Source organism: Sparus aurata, chromosome 15 (genome assembly GCF_900880675.1).
Source record: "Sparus aurata chromosome 15, fSpaAur1.1, whole genome shotgun sequence".
Taxonomy (NCBI): domain Eukaryota; kingdom Metazoa; phylum Chordata; class Actinopteri; order Spariformes; family Sparidae; genus Sparus; species Sparus aurata.
In genome coordinates, this window is record NC_044201.1 from 19649976 (window position 1) to 19666213 (window position 16238).

At 40.5% G+C, this 16238-nt stretch overlaps 1 protein-coding gene across 1 annotated transcript; it reads left to right on the forward strand.

Moving 5' to 3' along the window:
* Positions 1–231: 231 nt before the first annotated feature.
* Positions 232–10516, forward strand: LOC115596115 (monocarboxylate transporter 12-B-like). Its single transcript, XM_030440919.1, has 9 exons — positions 232–287; positions 1818–2145; positions 5478–5581; positions 6039–6182; positions 6569–6664; positions 6787–6943; positions 8216–8956; positions 9039–9298; positions 9485–10516. The coding sequence occupies exons 2-9, from the start codon at positions 2009–2011 to the stop codon at positions 9667–9669; spliced, it is 1824 nt and encodes a 607-aa protein (XP_030296779.1). The 5' UTR covers positions 232–287; positions 1818–2008; the 3' UTR covers positions 9670–10516.
* Positions 10517–16238: the final 5722 nt, after the last annotated feature.

Consider the following 16238-nt stretch of genomic DNA (forward strand, 5'->3'; position numbering starts at 1 on the left):
CACACCCACGTCGTTTTTTTAAGATCGATGAATAGGTCACACGTTATCTTTACCACGGGAGATAAAACAATATACATTCTTATAAAAAAAAATGTCGCAATAAAGAAAGTAAAAACAAAGGAACAGAGATACCGTAAAGGCACACTTCGCGTTTGTGTAAAAGTCTACTTGGCTTCCTCCTCCTCTTCCTCCTCCTCCTCGTGCCTCCAGTGGTTGGGGAGGTCCTTCAGAGTGTTTACAGTCATGAAGCGGTGACACAGAGGAGCGCAGACCGGCTGCAGCCTGATGTAAGTCTACACACACTTAATATACTTCTTCATTGACTTTGCACAGATAGTTTGACGACGCCGCATTCTCTGCCTTCCTCTATTTGTCGACATTTTTATTTTTATTCTTTTGATTTCTGGCAATAAACTCCCCAAATTGTAGTTAATACAATGTAGGAAAACTCAAGATTATTTTTTGGGTACATCCATGGCATTATAAAAATCTCCATGCTGCACCAAAACAGATACGTAGGCAGCCCTATGCGTTGAAAATATTACAAAATAAAAGCACAGAGAAAATGTGCGTGAGGATGCTGTTTCACTGTTAACACAGACAAGAGTCTTAACTTCAGATGCAGTTAATTTGTACAGCAGCGCACCAATTTTAACGCCTTTGATTTAAGGTGAAATGGTTTTTCTGGACATTTTTTCTTTCATTCACTTTTTTTTTTTTTTTTGGAAAGAACTCTTACACACTCTTAAGAGTTGCAACCCTTTCAGTGAATCTGAGTAAACTCTGCTGGCTCACTGCCAGTTTACTTTGCAGTAGGTGGGAAACTCTCTGTTGCTGACGCAAATGTGCTGTCGAACAACACCCACACACAAGTGCAAACTTTACAACCTGTATGTTTGTAGAGAAAACTGTTTTTGTTTGAGCAACAGATGACAAAGCAAAAAAGCTGCCAGAAACCTTTGGATGAGTTCAACAAGTTTCAACGGCACACGGATGATTGTTCTTCTTATTACCTCTCCTTTAAAGTTGTAAAAAGAAACATTTTTCAGGATTTCTTTTATTGTTTTATTCTAACTGAAGGTTTGCTTCCCTGTAACTGAAGCCGCTGCTCTTTCTCACCTACTTATTAACACTGCTTGTTTGCCAGGATTCTTCAGGCTTTCTCCTGATGACGGGGTTCTGTAATGGCCCAATTCAGATCAAGTACCTGAAATGTAAAAAGGCAGCACAGCTGGTGTGAAGCCTTGAGCTTTTCAAATGGAAACGCCTACTGCTTGACTGCTGCTGGTTGGCAATAACACGCCCTTCAGATGCATTCAGTGGAAGACAGGTAGCCTGTGACAATTAAATGTTTAAATAGAACAGGATCTAACATTCAACATTTCCACCACTAACAGCTCAAGGGAGTTACCTCTCACTCCTGAACCTCGTTTGTAGTGTTTCGTTAAGCTAAGAACAAAATCGCTAATAATATGGACAAAGCAAACTCTAAAATGTGGAGTATTGAACTAAGTTGGGGGTGAAAAAGCACTGAGACAACTGTAGACGTGTACTGCAGAGCCACCACTGGAGGCAAAAGGACGTGCAGTTGGTATTCTATAGAATGCATTTACATCACGCGTCAACACGTCAAACCTGATGAACTGGATCTGCCCCCCCCCCCCCCCCACGGCACCCCTGTCAAGGATAAGCAGCTTAAGTAATCTAAAGAATGAATGAAAACTCCATGTGGAGGATGAAATACTGCACCAAATGTCACTTGACAAGTTTTACCTATATCGCGCTTAGTAGCTGATTATGTCTGTCTGTTTTCTCAGTGACTCAGCAAGACGAGGAGGAAGAAGGTGGAAGCAGAAAGAGGAGGAGGATACCTGAGTTTCCTGAAGACCTTTCAGCCAGCCCAGCGAATGAAAACATGTTGCACATTTAGAGACAAGGAAGAACTCAGAAGACTGGATTTTTGACTTCTGGCATCCATAAGCCAGGGAGCTTGTGATTGGCTGGAGCGATGGCAGTCACCGAGAAGCAGAAGCTGAAGGGAGGCAGAGGGGCGTCGGGTGTCTCGAGCCCACCAGAGGGAGGCTGGGGTTGGATGATCGTTGCTGGCTGTTTCCTCGCCTCCATCTGCATCCGGGCAGTGACCAGGTGAGATTGTGTGTGTGTGTGTGTGTGTGTGTGTGTGTGTGGGAGAGAGACTGAACCAAAAGGTCGTCACTCTGTAAGTCTTTAACCTCACAAAGTACAACGACCAACACATGATAAGAGTATTTCTGTAAGAACACTGCAGACTTGAAAAACAACATTAGACAGTGAGATTGTATCAGTCAGTGTAAAGTGTTTCTGAACATGGCCTGACACGACTCTGAACAGAGACATCTGTAGCTGTGTTCAACAAGACTTCATGTTCTCAGCTTTGGTAATTAACATTTCCATGTTATTACTTGGCAAGACTCCATTTCCTCTCAGCTCACATTGTTCAAGCCACAAGCCAAATTCATCAGCAATATTTAAGTTTTTTTCCACTAGGACTTTGAATCCTGCTGAGGTGTTTCCATTTTCCAACTTTGCGCAGTCAGCAGATTGCCTCCAAAACTGCAAATAGCCTATGGGACTTTTGGATTAAATACGAAAATAAACTCAGTGGTGAACACAACGGTGTAGTTCTTACACGTTTTGTTCAGCAAAAACGAAAAAACTTTTGTGATTTTTGAAGCATGAATGAAATCGGCTGAAGTAAAAAGCTAATGTTAGGCTATAAATGAACTACATCATGGTTGTACCACCACTAAGCATCTCACCACCCGATAGTACACAAGATAAACTATTAATTGATCAGTCTGTAAATTGTAAAGTTTGAGTTAAAATTGTTGTAAAAAAAGTCTCATTCAGACACTTTTTTAGCAACTGCCTTCTTTAAGACACGTAAATGCTTAATAATTCAAATATGGGTTATTTACTGGCCTAATTCGAACTCATCAGAATCTTTTCTGATTCTGATCCATTTGCTGACTAGGGGAGAGCTCAGAGATTACTTTTTAAAAATCTGGGATTAAAATTGGATTCATCCTCACTCCTGTTAATCAACCTGACTGCAGCAATGATCTGCAGAGGTGACCTCTAATGTTGGGTGTTTATGTACTGTAAAGTTGTGCTGGTGTAAGTAGCCTCCAGTAAGCTTCTACTGTGAAAATCACAACCAGAACTGCTTCTAAATCATAAACTTTGTGTATGGTGTTAGCAAACTAGCTGCTGGGTGTTAATAAGTAGTTTTTCCACACATACCTATATTGTGTTCTGTGTGGCATGTCTGTCAAACAGCAGCAACACACACTATACTGTTGAGTATTCCAGCTGGCTTCTTATAACAACAAAGCTAACGCTAGCTGAGCTAGCATTGCAGTAATGTTACCAGACACAAAAGCAGCATTAAGGAAAAACAGTAACCAGCATCCAACCTACTATTCTTTATTTCACTGGCTTTAAAGGAGGCTTAACGTTCACACAGTTCCTCGACTGGCTTTCAGCTTTACATTAGTCCAACATCAACCCCGGCTAGGATTAGCTACATTAGTTGAGCCACATGCTTACACCTGATTCAACAGGCTAATCTACAAAATAACAATAAAGCAACATAAAACATGGCAAAACTTACTGCTTCCAGGTTTGAAGTTGGGTCAGAGACAGTCAGTATCAATCTGTTCCCATATTAAAACCTCACATTTCTATTAAAGGTGAAGTTAATCCGCTGAGTCTTGACATCCTTAAATGGGAGTAGATGAAGAAATATTTAGCTCTTAGCTTTACACTGGCCATCTCTTGGTGCACATATCCTGTTGTTTCCTGCTGTTTCACGCTTACAAATACTCAAAAGGCCGTGGTCCATCACTTCAAACGTGCCGGTCCGTGCAGCCAACAGATCAGCCATGCCAAATTAATTCTTCCGAGCCTTACTAACCGCTATAAATGTGTGAAGACACGGTGTGATGTTACGCAGTCATGGGATTAAAGGCCTGACTGCGGGCGAGGCGGTTCCTGTGGTAGAGAGGATCTCCTGGCGGAATGCTGCATTATTTGTCTTTTACATATTATATCTTTAGTGTATTTCTTGTTTGATAAAGGAATACAATCGTTTTACATTGTAAAAGGGATGAAATCAATGTTTGTTGGACCAGTACAGTTAGTAAAAAAAAAACATTTTGCCCCTCTGGCCTCAACTTCAGAAATGTTTTCTTGATCTGCTCTGCTCAGATGCCTTGAGACCTGTGAGTTCACTCTGGGGTTATATCTAGACAATAAGAGTCATAAAAATGTCTCAAAAGGACAGAGCTGTCAGACAGGCGGATATAATCATATCTGCTTGTCAGTCGACAGCCATGAACTGATAAACCCGTTCACCTTACAATCTCTGACATGCTGACAGCTGATCAGACCTTGCACACTCTGCCTGTTTAGATAGGATACATCATTACTGTCTTTGAAATTACTTCTAAAGCTTTCTTTCTAGAAAGTTGTAAATTGCCTGGTTTAATCATTCGAATCTTGCCATTTCACAGTTTTAATTAAATTTGATCCTCCACTGTTTTTATGTATTTTCTTTTAAATCTACATTATCATTACATAATTAAGTTAGTGTAAGTCATCCAATAATTATTGCATCTGGCCGGGAGTCCTGTCTTGCTATTGTGCCCCAACAATTATAGAGGTCATACCACGCTAATGTTCCAGATTATACTTTTATTTGGGGGTCCTAGTAGAATAGGTTTACATACTTTAATTTTCAAAAAACACATTATTTTTCTCATATGGTGCTCCGCTGCAGCACCCCTTTATACGCTGTGTCTTGAACGCTTCGTTTTAGCTACAGAGAGAGACATCTCACCCCTTTTCAATCTTTAATGAGAGTTGCACATGTGCATTAATCAGCGGGCAGGATGTAGCCAATCAGAGGCAGAATAGCAAAGGTCATGCCGAGCAAGGTATTGTGATCTAAAAAAAAGGCAGCTACACCTGGTAACCATGACTGCGCTACAGTATATTTTATAATAGATGTATGAAAATACAAGGTATACTTTTATGATGCCCATTACATAGTGATGCAAGTTACAGAAGTAAAGGCTCGACACCAAACCAGGTGTTTCGGGCAGTGCAGGAGCAGTGTTGTCTGTGCGAGAGAGTAGCTCCCTTTGGCGTGGACTTTGACATTGCACAATAAATTAAACCCAAAAAAAAGTTTTGTTTCAGCTCATACTGAATCTAATCTTTAACTGTGTTGTGTCGAGCAAACTGGAAAATGAATGATTTCTTGTGAGGCAGAGGACTTTTTCAAAGAAAGGTCCTCCAGACAGTGACGGCATTTCAATAGCAAATCTAAAAGCTTTTATGAAAGGATAATCCTTTAGCTGCATTTATCAATATGACATTTGTGCAGACTCATAAAAAAAGCACTAAATCTAACCTCCCCCTGTCTGTGCCTTCAGATGTGTCTCCATGTTCTTTGTTGAGTTCCAGCTGCACTTTGAGAGGGATTATTCCACCACCGCCTGGATCCACAGTCTCATTGACTCTGTCACTTTCCTCTGTGGTAAGACCATCAGTCGCAGCATCTGAAGCCAGATCATTGCAAAACTTACTGGTATTTGTTAAGGCACCCATTTTACTTTTTGGTAGAGATTCAGGAAGTGATTTCTCTTTTTCAGAGTTCCTCATGAGGATCTTACATGCATGTTGGCAACATATGTTTCGCCATGTTAAATTTTTTATTTCATCTCGTAAAAATGCCTTGATTATGGTCTGGTTAGGTTTAGGCACAAGTTTAGTTATGGCAGTTTGGATTAGGAAAATATACTTTTTTGGCATAAATATCATGTGGATTCATGCTTAAAACTGTTGAAATTTGCCAACCTTCTCACCTGTATGTTCACCAACATCTCCCCCACCTGCAGATGTGGCAGTCAAGTTTTAAACATGTTAGAAATATAGGCAACTGCTCAGCGATCATTGAGTAAGATAAGAGCTATCCACATCAACTGTGTTTCCAGCTCCTCTGGGGGGTTTCCTCGGGAACCGTCTCTCCTGCAGAGCTACAGTGATGCTTGGAGGTCTGCTGTCTTTTGCTGGTCTGGTCCTCGGCTCCTTCGCTTCCAGTCTGGAACATCTCTACATCTGTATGGGCATCCTCACAGGTAAACGAGCGCCACACAGTCCATTATAAATGGCCACTCCATGATGCTGTAATTCAAATATTTCACTTCCAAAGCATGATTCCTAAACAAAAGATCTCAAGGATAGAAGACAGAGAAAAAAACACATGGTGACTTGACCAATGACAAACTTGCAACACATGTGACCAGTGCTACAGTCTAAAACTGTGTACCTGGGCAACCCAATTGCAAGAATAAATATTAGCAATGGTACATTTCTGCAAGCCTATAACAATGTGATGTCATGTTGTCAAGGTTTTTTTTTCTCAAATTGTATGTTGTATAACAGGATGTGTCAGATTGGTTCAGATTTGGCAACATTTGGCACGTTTTGCCAAACTCCAAACCCCTCTATCCATCCTCTGCAGGTCTTGGCTTTGCTCTCAGCTACACACCAGCCTTAGCGATGGTTGGGAGGTACTTCAATGAGAGGAAAGCTCTGGCCTATGGCTTCGCCCTGTCTGGTATTGAAATCTTTACTCACTTGATGCCTTTTTCCGTTGTCATTTATACTGTACTTTCCCATCTCTTTCTTTTTCTGCAAAGTCATTTCATCCCCTGAAACCCAATTTCACCTCATCTTCAGGAAGTGGCATTGGGACCTTCATCCTGGCTCCAGCAGTCCAGTTGCTGATAGAGAATTACTCCTGGAGGGGAGCGCTGCTCATCCTGGGAGGATTTGTTTCCAACCTGTGCGTCTGTGGTGCCCTGATGAGGCCGCTGGAAACAAGACAAAAGGAAATGTAGGTGCTTTAGATTAACTGAAAGAATTGTTGCTTTATAAATGAACTTTGAAAATAAACCAACCATCAAAATGTACCTTTATTTATATTGCACTTTAAACAAAACAAATGATCCAAAGTACTTTACAGCACACAGAAAAAAAGTCTGCTTCATACTGGAGTTGACTTTCATCCCGTACAACACGATGGGATACCAGTTCTAGCCAGGTTAAAGATTGTTAGCTATTGTGAACAATACAAGTAGTTTAACAAAGTATTATATGGTATTTTGTGCATACAAACACTGAAGCAACATATACACAGAAAGAAGTTGGACAGATTGTTTGTAAGATGAATTTAATGAGAAACAAATAAGACAGAAGTGCTTAAAACAGAATTTTTTTCTGCAGCTCTCATGGCTGTTGATCTGCGTACAGCCATCTTAGATTTTGAGGTTGAAGTTGGTGAGATGTGTCGAACTTTTGAAGTCAGAAATCTGACTACGGCGGGTGACTAGGAACTCGAAAACATCCGACTTCCAACTACAAATGGCACGCACCATAACTATGGCGCTTGAATGAGGAGCCAGTTAGCTTAGCTTAGCATTAAAAAAGAGCTAAAAAATACATCAGTTGACATCTCTTACACTCAGAAACACATTGGATAGCACTTGTTTAATTATCACATACAAATAACAATTTGAAGTTTTGCAGGAAGCAGTGACCTAAAGTCCTGTCATCCCCGACAGGCAACAAGCGAAGACTCCTGGAAAGAGTCCAGCACACCACCTCCTGTAAAACCACAACACAGTCTCTTGTCTTGTAATTGGTGTCTTGGGTCGCCCACTTCATGACTGATCAGCAACAAGGTGTTACATAATACAACATCAAGATGCAAGACATGACATGGAGGTTTTTCATTCCAAGCAGTCCACATCATATATGCACTGAATTGCAGCCAAAATCAAGGAACAAAAAGAAAACAAAAACTGTCGGCGAACGGAAAATTTTAGCCAAAATCCTGTGGAGCTTAAGAGGTGCTGATGGGCAGATTGTTTTACTCTGGATAGAGTCAGGCTGTCTTCTTCCAGTCTTCATGCTAATTGAAGCTAGCTGTGTCCTGGCACTGATGCACTGACATAATGTATCAATCTTGTCATGCACTTCTCACCAAAAGGAAATAAGCATTATTTCCCCAAATCTTGAACTAATCTTTTGAGAACTAATATAAACCAAAATTTTTTGGATGCAATTCAATATGTTTTCTGTTCTGTTCTGTTCTACTCCTTTGAAGGATATGGGAGAACAATATGGTGAACCTGGAGAAAGACTGCATGACGACAGCTCTGGATTCCAAAGAAATGGAACAATTATATGATGATTGCAGCCAAGTGGAGCCGAAGCAGCTGGGAATAAACCACCTCAAAGAAACTCAAGGGCTTCTCATCGCCAATGGAGCGCTCAAAAAGTTTGAACTTGAAAACAACAAACTTGGTCAGGGGAGCATAGCGCTGCTGTCGAGTCCAAGCCTGCCCGATCAGAAGATAGCTGAATGCATTTTATTTAGCAACAAGCTAACAATAAAAATGCTCGGGGAGACTGAACTCTCAGATCCTGAGCTACAAGATGGTAGCATAAATCAAGACTTGAAATTGGTGGAAAGCATGAACTTGAACAACAAGGAAGCAGGCATGGATGCAAAGATAGCAGACTCAGGACTCACCGAAGCCAAACCAACAGATGCCTATCATGTAGATAAAAATGTAAGCCCTCCAGAGCCATCAGAAGCTCCATCCGGAGGTTTTTTTTGTCTCAAGTCCAAGGAGGAGTTTGGATTTCTCATGTTACCCGACTTCCTGATTCTGTCTGTGTCCGTCCTGTTTATGGCGTATGGCTGCAGTGCTCCGGTCGTTTACCTGGTTCCTTACGCGCTCAGTGTGGGGGTGCCACACCAGCAGGCCGCCTTCCTCATGTCCATATTTGGAGTTACCAGCATTGTGGGTAACATCACCTTCGGATGGATCACTGACAGGAAGTGAGTAGAGGATGGAAGTTGTGTTTTTGTTTGAAATTAGCTCTAATTGAAACCCTGTACTGATAGATCTCCTTCCCTCTAGGTGTCTGAAGAAGTATCGCATACTCAGCTACATGCTGGCGGTATGCATGGAGGGCCTCTGCTGTATGTTCATCCCCACCCTTCACTCCTTCTCCCTCCTGGTCCCATTGGCTGTGCTCTATGGGTACTTTGACGGAGCGTACGTAGCACTCATCCCAGTGGTGACGTCCGATATCGTGGGCTCCACTTACCTGACCTCTGCTCTGGGTGTGATCTACTTCGTGCATGGAATCCCTTATCTGATCAGCCCACCAATTGGCGGTAAGTGTTGATGAGTTGATATTGAAACTGCTGCAAAATTGATGTAGGTATCATGGTGATATTGATTTTGAGATATTGACATAAACAAGTGAAAACAGTGTTCTGCCTAAAACAGCCTTAACATCACTCTATCCATCAAACAAACAAACAGGAAATTCATCATGATTTCTCTTTCTCTGTCTCCAGGTTGGTTAGTGGACATGACGGGAAACTACAAAGCAACCTTCTTCCTCAGCGGGGCGTCCTTCATGTTCAGCTCTGTGGTCCTAACTGTGGGCATGTTAGTCAGATACTGCCAAAGGTCCAAGTCTAACTCAGCTACAGATTTAATTCCCAGTCACATCACTGCAGGTCAGCGGGGCTTAATATGACAATGCCAGTCAAGGTGCTACTCCTCAACCTGCCAGATGTGCCCTGTACAATTGCTGGTATGTGGTATTACAAATAATATAGTAAAGGTGATGTGTTTGGACGTATACACTGAGCCCACCCATGCTCAATAAGAGCAGAGCCCAGAAGAACCAAAGCTGTCCGAGCCTGTGCCTTTTTCTTCTTCTTTTTTTTAAAAAGAGCAACATTTCGATGATACACACAAGTTGCTGTAATGACTTGCTACTTTTCCTGAAAGAGTTTTCTGTTTGTGGTTTACTGTAGATATCTTATTTTTTAAAAACCAAAGGGCTGTCACTCAATTGAAACCACGACATAAAAGCATGTTGCCTGTAACATTCACATGCTTTTGTTATGCTTTCAGGCAGTACTGAGGTGTAAATACTGTTCATACCAATTAATTTTAGATTTGAACATGTTGCTATTATGAGAAGTGGAATGATGTGTTTATTTTGAATGTGTCATGAACATGTTAAAGAACAACAGTGTTTATTTAATGATGATTTTTGTGTCTCTACACTTCAGTTATTATAAACCATCATGAAGAATGTATAGCAGATATTTCTCGAGTGTGCTTGATTCTATAAATGTAAAAAAAAATGATCGTTTTAAAACCTCAGATTGAAGTACCTGTGGTTGTAACGACAGGACGCTGACTTTCAGCCTGCACCACCGGAGCTGGTCTCTAAATATTTGTTAAAAACAGGTGATATTCATACAGTGATTATGGGATTACTTGAAAAAAAAATGTTGCCAACTTTATCCATGAGTTTTCCCCTGTAATGTCTTTTATTCCCAATACCAAAATATATAAGACAATGTACTTGTGTCAGAACAGCAATGCAAGAATTTCCTCACAGCATTGACAAACTATCCTGTGCAATATCCGGCCTTACCAACTCTTACTATACCTTAAAAACAAACAAATCCTATGCAAGATTTGAGATTCATATATTTGGATATGTCAAAGGAATCTAAATCTGGTTTAAAGTTTTCTGTTGAGAGGGACCCCTGGAAAGTTGGACTGATGCTCATATTTAGCTACTTTTAGGAAAAAGTATATAACAAATCTGTGTTTTATTCGGGCCTATGTTATAGACACTGCAGCTTCAAGTATTTTGGATTGGATGACTAATGAGTCTATGATTTGAAGTATATGAGCCTCTCTGAGACTGCTTGTTTTCTTACAGTTACCATTAATGTCTTTAACGTTAAAAATCACATTAAAAATATCATCAGTAAACACTATCAAATGATGAAATGATGATAATGTGCTTCATATATGCTGATTAAGTCATGACACTGGACAAAAACATACATTCATATGTGCTGATTAAGTCATGACACTGGACAAAAACATACGTTTATTTGTTTATTTTTATGTCATTAATTGGGAATTTCAAGTGCAGTCGTGGATTATAGCTTATTAATTTACCAATAACAACACAGCGTTTCGGTGACGTCAGAGGACAGAAATGGTGCATTCCCTTCCAAGTCGCAAATTCCGCATAAGTACTCATTACTTCCATTCCGAAAGAGTCCGGCTTCATTTCCGAAAAAAACGTTGACGCTCGCTGTAAACAGCTGTTTGAATGGCCAGTCTGCCAATATCACAAGCAACTACTGCAGCTGGTTAGAAAAAAGCCAGGAGGAGCAGGCTCCTAACGCACACTCTTAAAGACTTCTGCAAAGTTGTACAAATAATAATCACAAATAATCATGATAAGAAGTAAAAGGTGATGAAGAGGTGGAAGTTTAGTGTTCACTCGGTGCGCCGCCATGCCGCTGAGAGTCATCTCTGTTAATGTCGTCGTTTTCGGGCTCTTACCTGAGTTTCCTGAGTTCCGGATACATGGAATACACGTTAGCCTAGCCTGTCTGTCCATTGAATTACATTCTATCATATATTTTTCAAGCTTCTATTAAGTTTGATGTTGGCCTGGACAGTACATTCAAAAACCCCATCTATTTGTAAGTGAGAGAAATAACAATACCTGGGTTCTCCCTTATAGCATGATATGTGATGAGATGGTTATCATTCTGTAAAACATCTCACTCAGATTCATAAAATGTGGCATGCTAGCCCAACTCTGACTCATATCTGTGCCTCCACCATAGGTTTCTCTAAAGGATAACCAACTAACCCATGTGGTCAGTTAAAAACTCTTACACTTGAATATCCTGAATAACATTTTGATGTAGGTGAAGCGGACAACTCATTGGCTTTGTAGAAAACATGTAATAGATGACGTGATAATATTACCTGCTAGGGGTGAAACAATAAGGTGTTTTTTGGGCTGATACTGATCTTGATTATTAGTAAATGAAACAGACCGAGAACCGATATTGCTAAATATTTGGCCCCTGATAATCGGCAAGGCTGAAAATGTGTCTACCCCTGCAGACATCCACCTTTTCCTGTAAGTGTGTGCTCAGTTTTATGCTTGTTTATGACTTTCAATTGAATTTCCTCATTGGGACAACACATTAGTTCTTCTTTCTTCTTCTTCTTTTTCTTTTTTGCATATGTGTGCGTATTACAGATCTGGCAGTGCTTCTGCAGACGCTCTCTGTTGTCAAGAAAGACTTATCTACTTCTGGGCATGCTGATAGCCCTACAGAGTGGGTTCGCTCAAGCAAGCAACATGAGGGTTCATCAGGGTGAAGTGGGTGTTTGTAGCCACTAAGAGGCAGTAGACTCATGTGCAGCCTCGTACAGTAGGTTATCCAGTCAGTCTGTTGATGTTTCTTACATTGGAAAAAAAAGAGAAAAAACAGGCTTTTGAAGGTTATTCAAAACACATGTTTTACCAGTAGACTGCGACTGGACTGTGGGGAAGTGAAAATGCTGCTTGATGAAATGAAAACAGCAAAACTAGGTTTAAAGTGAACAGAGAAAGTGATGAAAATGCCCTGCCAACATGTAAATGTTCTTAAAATCAACCACAGACTTGACTTATTAAGTAGGTCTAAACTATGATTGCATTCAGCAGTTGGGCTGCACAAGTTAATGTTGTGTGACATTACATCATGATTTTAGTCTGGAATAATAACATTTGTAATACTGTGAAGTTAATAATATAACAAATTGTCATGGTGTTTATATAAGATACCAATAGCAAATTTGAATTTAGACTTTGATTACGAAATGCAAAGACAAATGCTCAGTCATTGAAATGGTTGCCTGGTGTGAATTAATACAATTTCTTCAGTCACATTAGAGCAGGCACTGGTTAACCCATTTGTTCCTCATTACTGCTACGGTTAAAGATAGACACACAAACATAAACAAACAGCTTGTTGGTGTTCATCTTGTGTGTGCAGCATACTGTAATTTACAATGGCATTTAGGACTCTGTGTGTGTTGTATTGCCGCTCAACTCTAATGCATGCCGTGCATTCAGAGGGGTGTGTTTGCACAACTGTATATATACTGTTTGTGTGTGTGTGTGTGTGTGTGTGTGTTTGTGTGCATGTTCACCAAAGAGAACATCCCGTTCTGAGTGTATCTGCCCCCACACAGGGAGCCCTGCATTGTTCCGCTGCTGCAACCACTGTTGCATCGTGTTTTTCTCTGCATCCTCAAACGTGACAAGTGTCTGCCTGATACCACATCAAACATTAGATGTCAGCATATGTTTGGATTTCTTTCATCAGTGTCCTGATAGTCACACAGTCCTGCTGTTCTGTTGTGACAGCTGATGTTTTGTATTACTTGTATTTGTCTTTATCAACCTAGAAATAACTTTGCAGGGCACAAAGGTGTGTCACTCAGAAATAAAGTCATTTTCAGTTCCTCAAAGTAACTTTTGTAAATAACGACATACGGTTCATATTATGCTGGTATATCTGTAGTTTCAGATCAAAATGAAACCAGTCGATATCTCTGTGTCAGTTCATAAAAGTGTAGGTTGCAGACTGAAGAAGTCATTTAATTTGGTACACACATTTGTGTCGCCCTCATAGAATAAGTTCTGCCAAAGGATTGGTGACAGAATGTTAAGATCAGGGTTGTAAAGCTTGCTCTCTCTGTATGTAGATGCATTCAGAGATGGTCTCAGTGGAAGTGAAAAATCTGATAAAGTAGTTGTTTCCAGTAAGCAGTTTGGTTTTTACTCTGTAATTCAAAACCGATCTGGTGTATTTGAACAGAACAGCAGATGACCCTCGCAGTGGTACAATGTAACAAAGTACTTCTACTCAATTACTGCACTTAGGTACAAATTTGCAGTAACTGTACTTTGCTTAGGTTTTTCCATTTTGTACAACTTCATACTTCTGCTCCCCATATCAATACATGTGCCCACTTCACCATTGCGAGACCTTGTAGAACAAATAATATGAAGCGCACTGCATGGTTCTCCAGGAGCAGCAGAATAGCTGTCATTACGTGCTATTTATAGTTTTACTTGTAGTGGAATATTTTTCACTGTATGATTTTAGTACTTTAGTAAATTATCTAAATATCGAGGTCTATTTAGATCTAGGTTCGTACAATAAGATGGTGACAGGTGAATACATTTGCCCTGTGTGATTTGTCCAAAAAGTGAGTAGATTCCACCTCCAGATGAAAAAGATGTCTTCCAAACTTGTTAAGGGCAGGTTCAGGGCTGCAACACAAACCCTGAATCACTAGCCATGTCTGTTCAGTTCTGATGAGATAGTTGGGTTGATGGGGTGATGTTTTAAACAGCTGGTTAACTTCTTCCTCTTCCAACATGGCCACCAGAAGGTGCTTTACATCACCTGAAAGCCTCATCAAAGACTGTGTGTGTGTTTTTCAGACAGAAGTTTCCACTGTGTAGGTGGATGCGTGGGAGGCAAGCAGAGGAGGGGTTTCCTCTGAGGTTGGCATCCCCGAAACATAGAAGAGGAAGGACTTCCCCCTGCTTCTGTAATGATGCATGTACACACACACACACACACACACACACACACACACACACACACACACACACATGCGCGCGCACACACACACACACACACACACACACACACACACACACACACACACTCACAGCCTCTGTTTGTCCTTCTGCCTCATGTTCATGTTTTAAGATAATTTAGTTGACAAAAAACATCAAAGTGCACAAAAATGCATTGTAGAATTAGTCATCAGTTGTCTGAAGTTTTGCTTGTGATAGAAACCTCCAACCTGAATTGATCCTACTACGATATTCTGATCAGATTTCACACAGCTATGGGAAACTATCAATGGTCATACATATGATTATGCAACCATACAGTGTACACCATCTCTGCCTAAGCATACACTAAGCGTTCATACATCAGCATCCTGGGTTCACTGAGGTCATAGACTGCTAGTCCACATGGGGGAGGCATAGCCGATCTGATACTTGAGCAGAGCATTTAAACATGGCCGCCAGCATGTGTTTTTAATCATTCTTAAAGAGTGAAAGAGATTCATATTTGATGCGTCTGTATTCTTTTCTAAAACTTATTTGATTTTGATTTGTTCAAACAGGAAGTGAGAAAGAAAATGGTAGGTCTGTATTTGTTTGCATTGTCACACATGATACTTCTGCAGTGTATGATACATGTTCCCATTTATGTTTATTCTGTTTTGAGCCTGGCAACCTTAAAAGATGTGTTTAATAATAAAGATTCTAAACATATTCAAACCAATATGTACCTGCTATTTCAGGACAAAAAAACATGAACATGATTACTGGCCTCAAAATTTGTACTTCACCTTAAAGCCATGTCATGAAGCAAGTTTTGCCACATTAAAAGCAGACACTGTTGAAGTAGAGAACAGCACTGCTGATGTCAGCCAGGAAACATGAGCTCTCTCTCTCTCTCTCTCACTCTCGCTCACACACACACACACACACACACACACACACACACACACACACACACACACAGAAGACACCTGCGTTGTTGGTTTACACTAGATTCACTCGCTGATAAACTTTTGTCACGCTGCAGCCAGGTGCATAATGTCACTGTGTATGTGTGTGTATGTGTGCGTGTTACCACATCACTCATACACACTTCTCTGTGGGAAGACAAACACTGTACGAAACACAAGACACTCCTGAGGAAGCACAGATGAAAAGGACACAAAAGGACACATGTAGACACTTCCACACACACCCAGATACTGTATGTTCCCTTATGAAACCCTTATCTCACCTGTCTGATAGACTTTATTTATGATCTGTTTTTGTTTCTTAATCTGACTTTTATCTTATCGTTTTTTAACTGTCATGTTTGCTCTGACTCTTTACTAAACTACTGTTGCTACTGTAAAAAATGTCTTTTATAAGACAAGTGTTTATGTTTCTGAGTTTCTGTTACATAACAGTGCAGGACAGTGATATTGTAGCAATGACTCTGTTTAAACACAAGTATTCCCATTCCATTTTGTTTGGTCAGTTGGGTATAAACAGTTTTCACCATGAGTGGATTACTCTGAATACAGTGGTGTGAAGTGAAGAGCTTTAAGTGTGAACCCAAAGAACTTGACATCATTCTGGCTATTCCTTCTCTTTTTCTCCCTCTCTTCAGTTGTAAGTTGGGACAC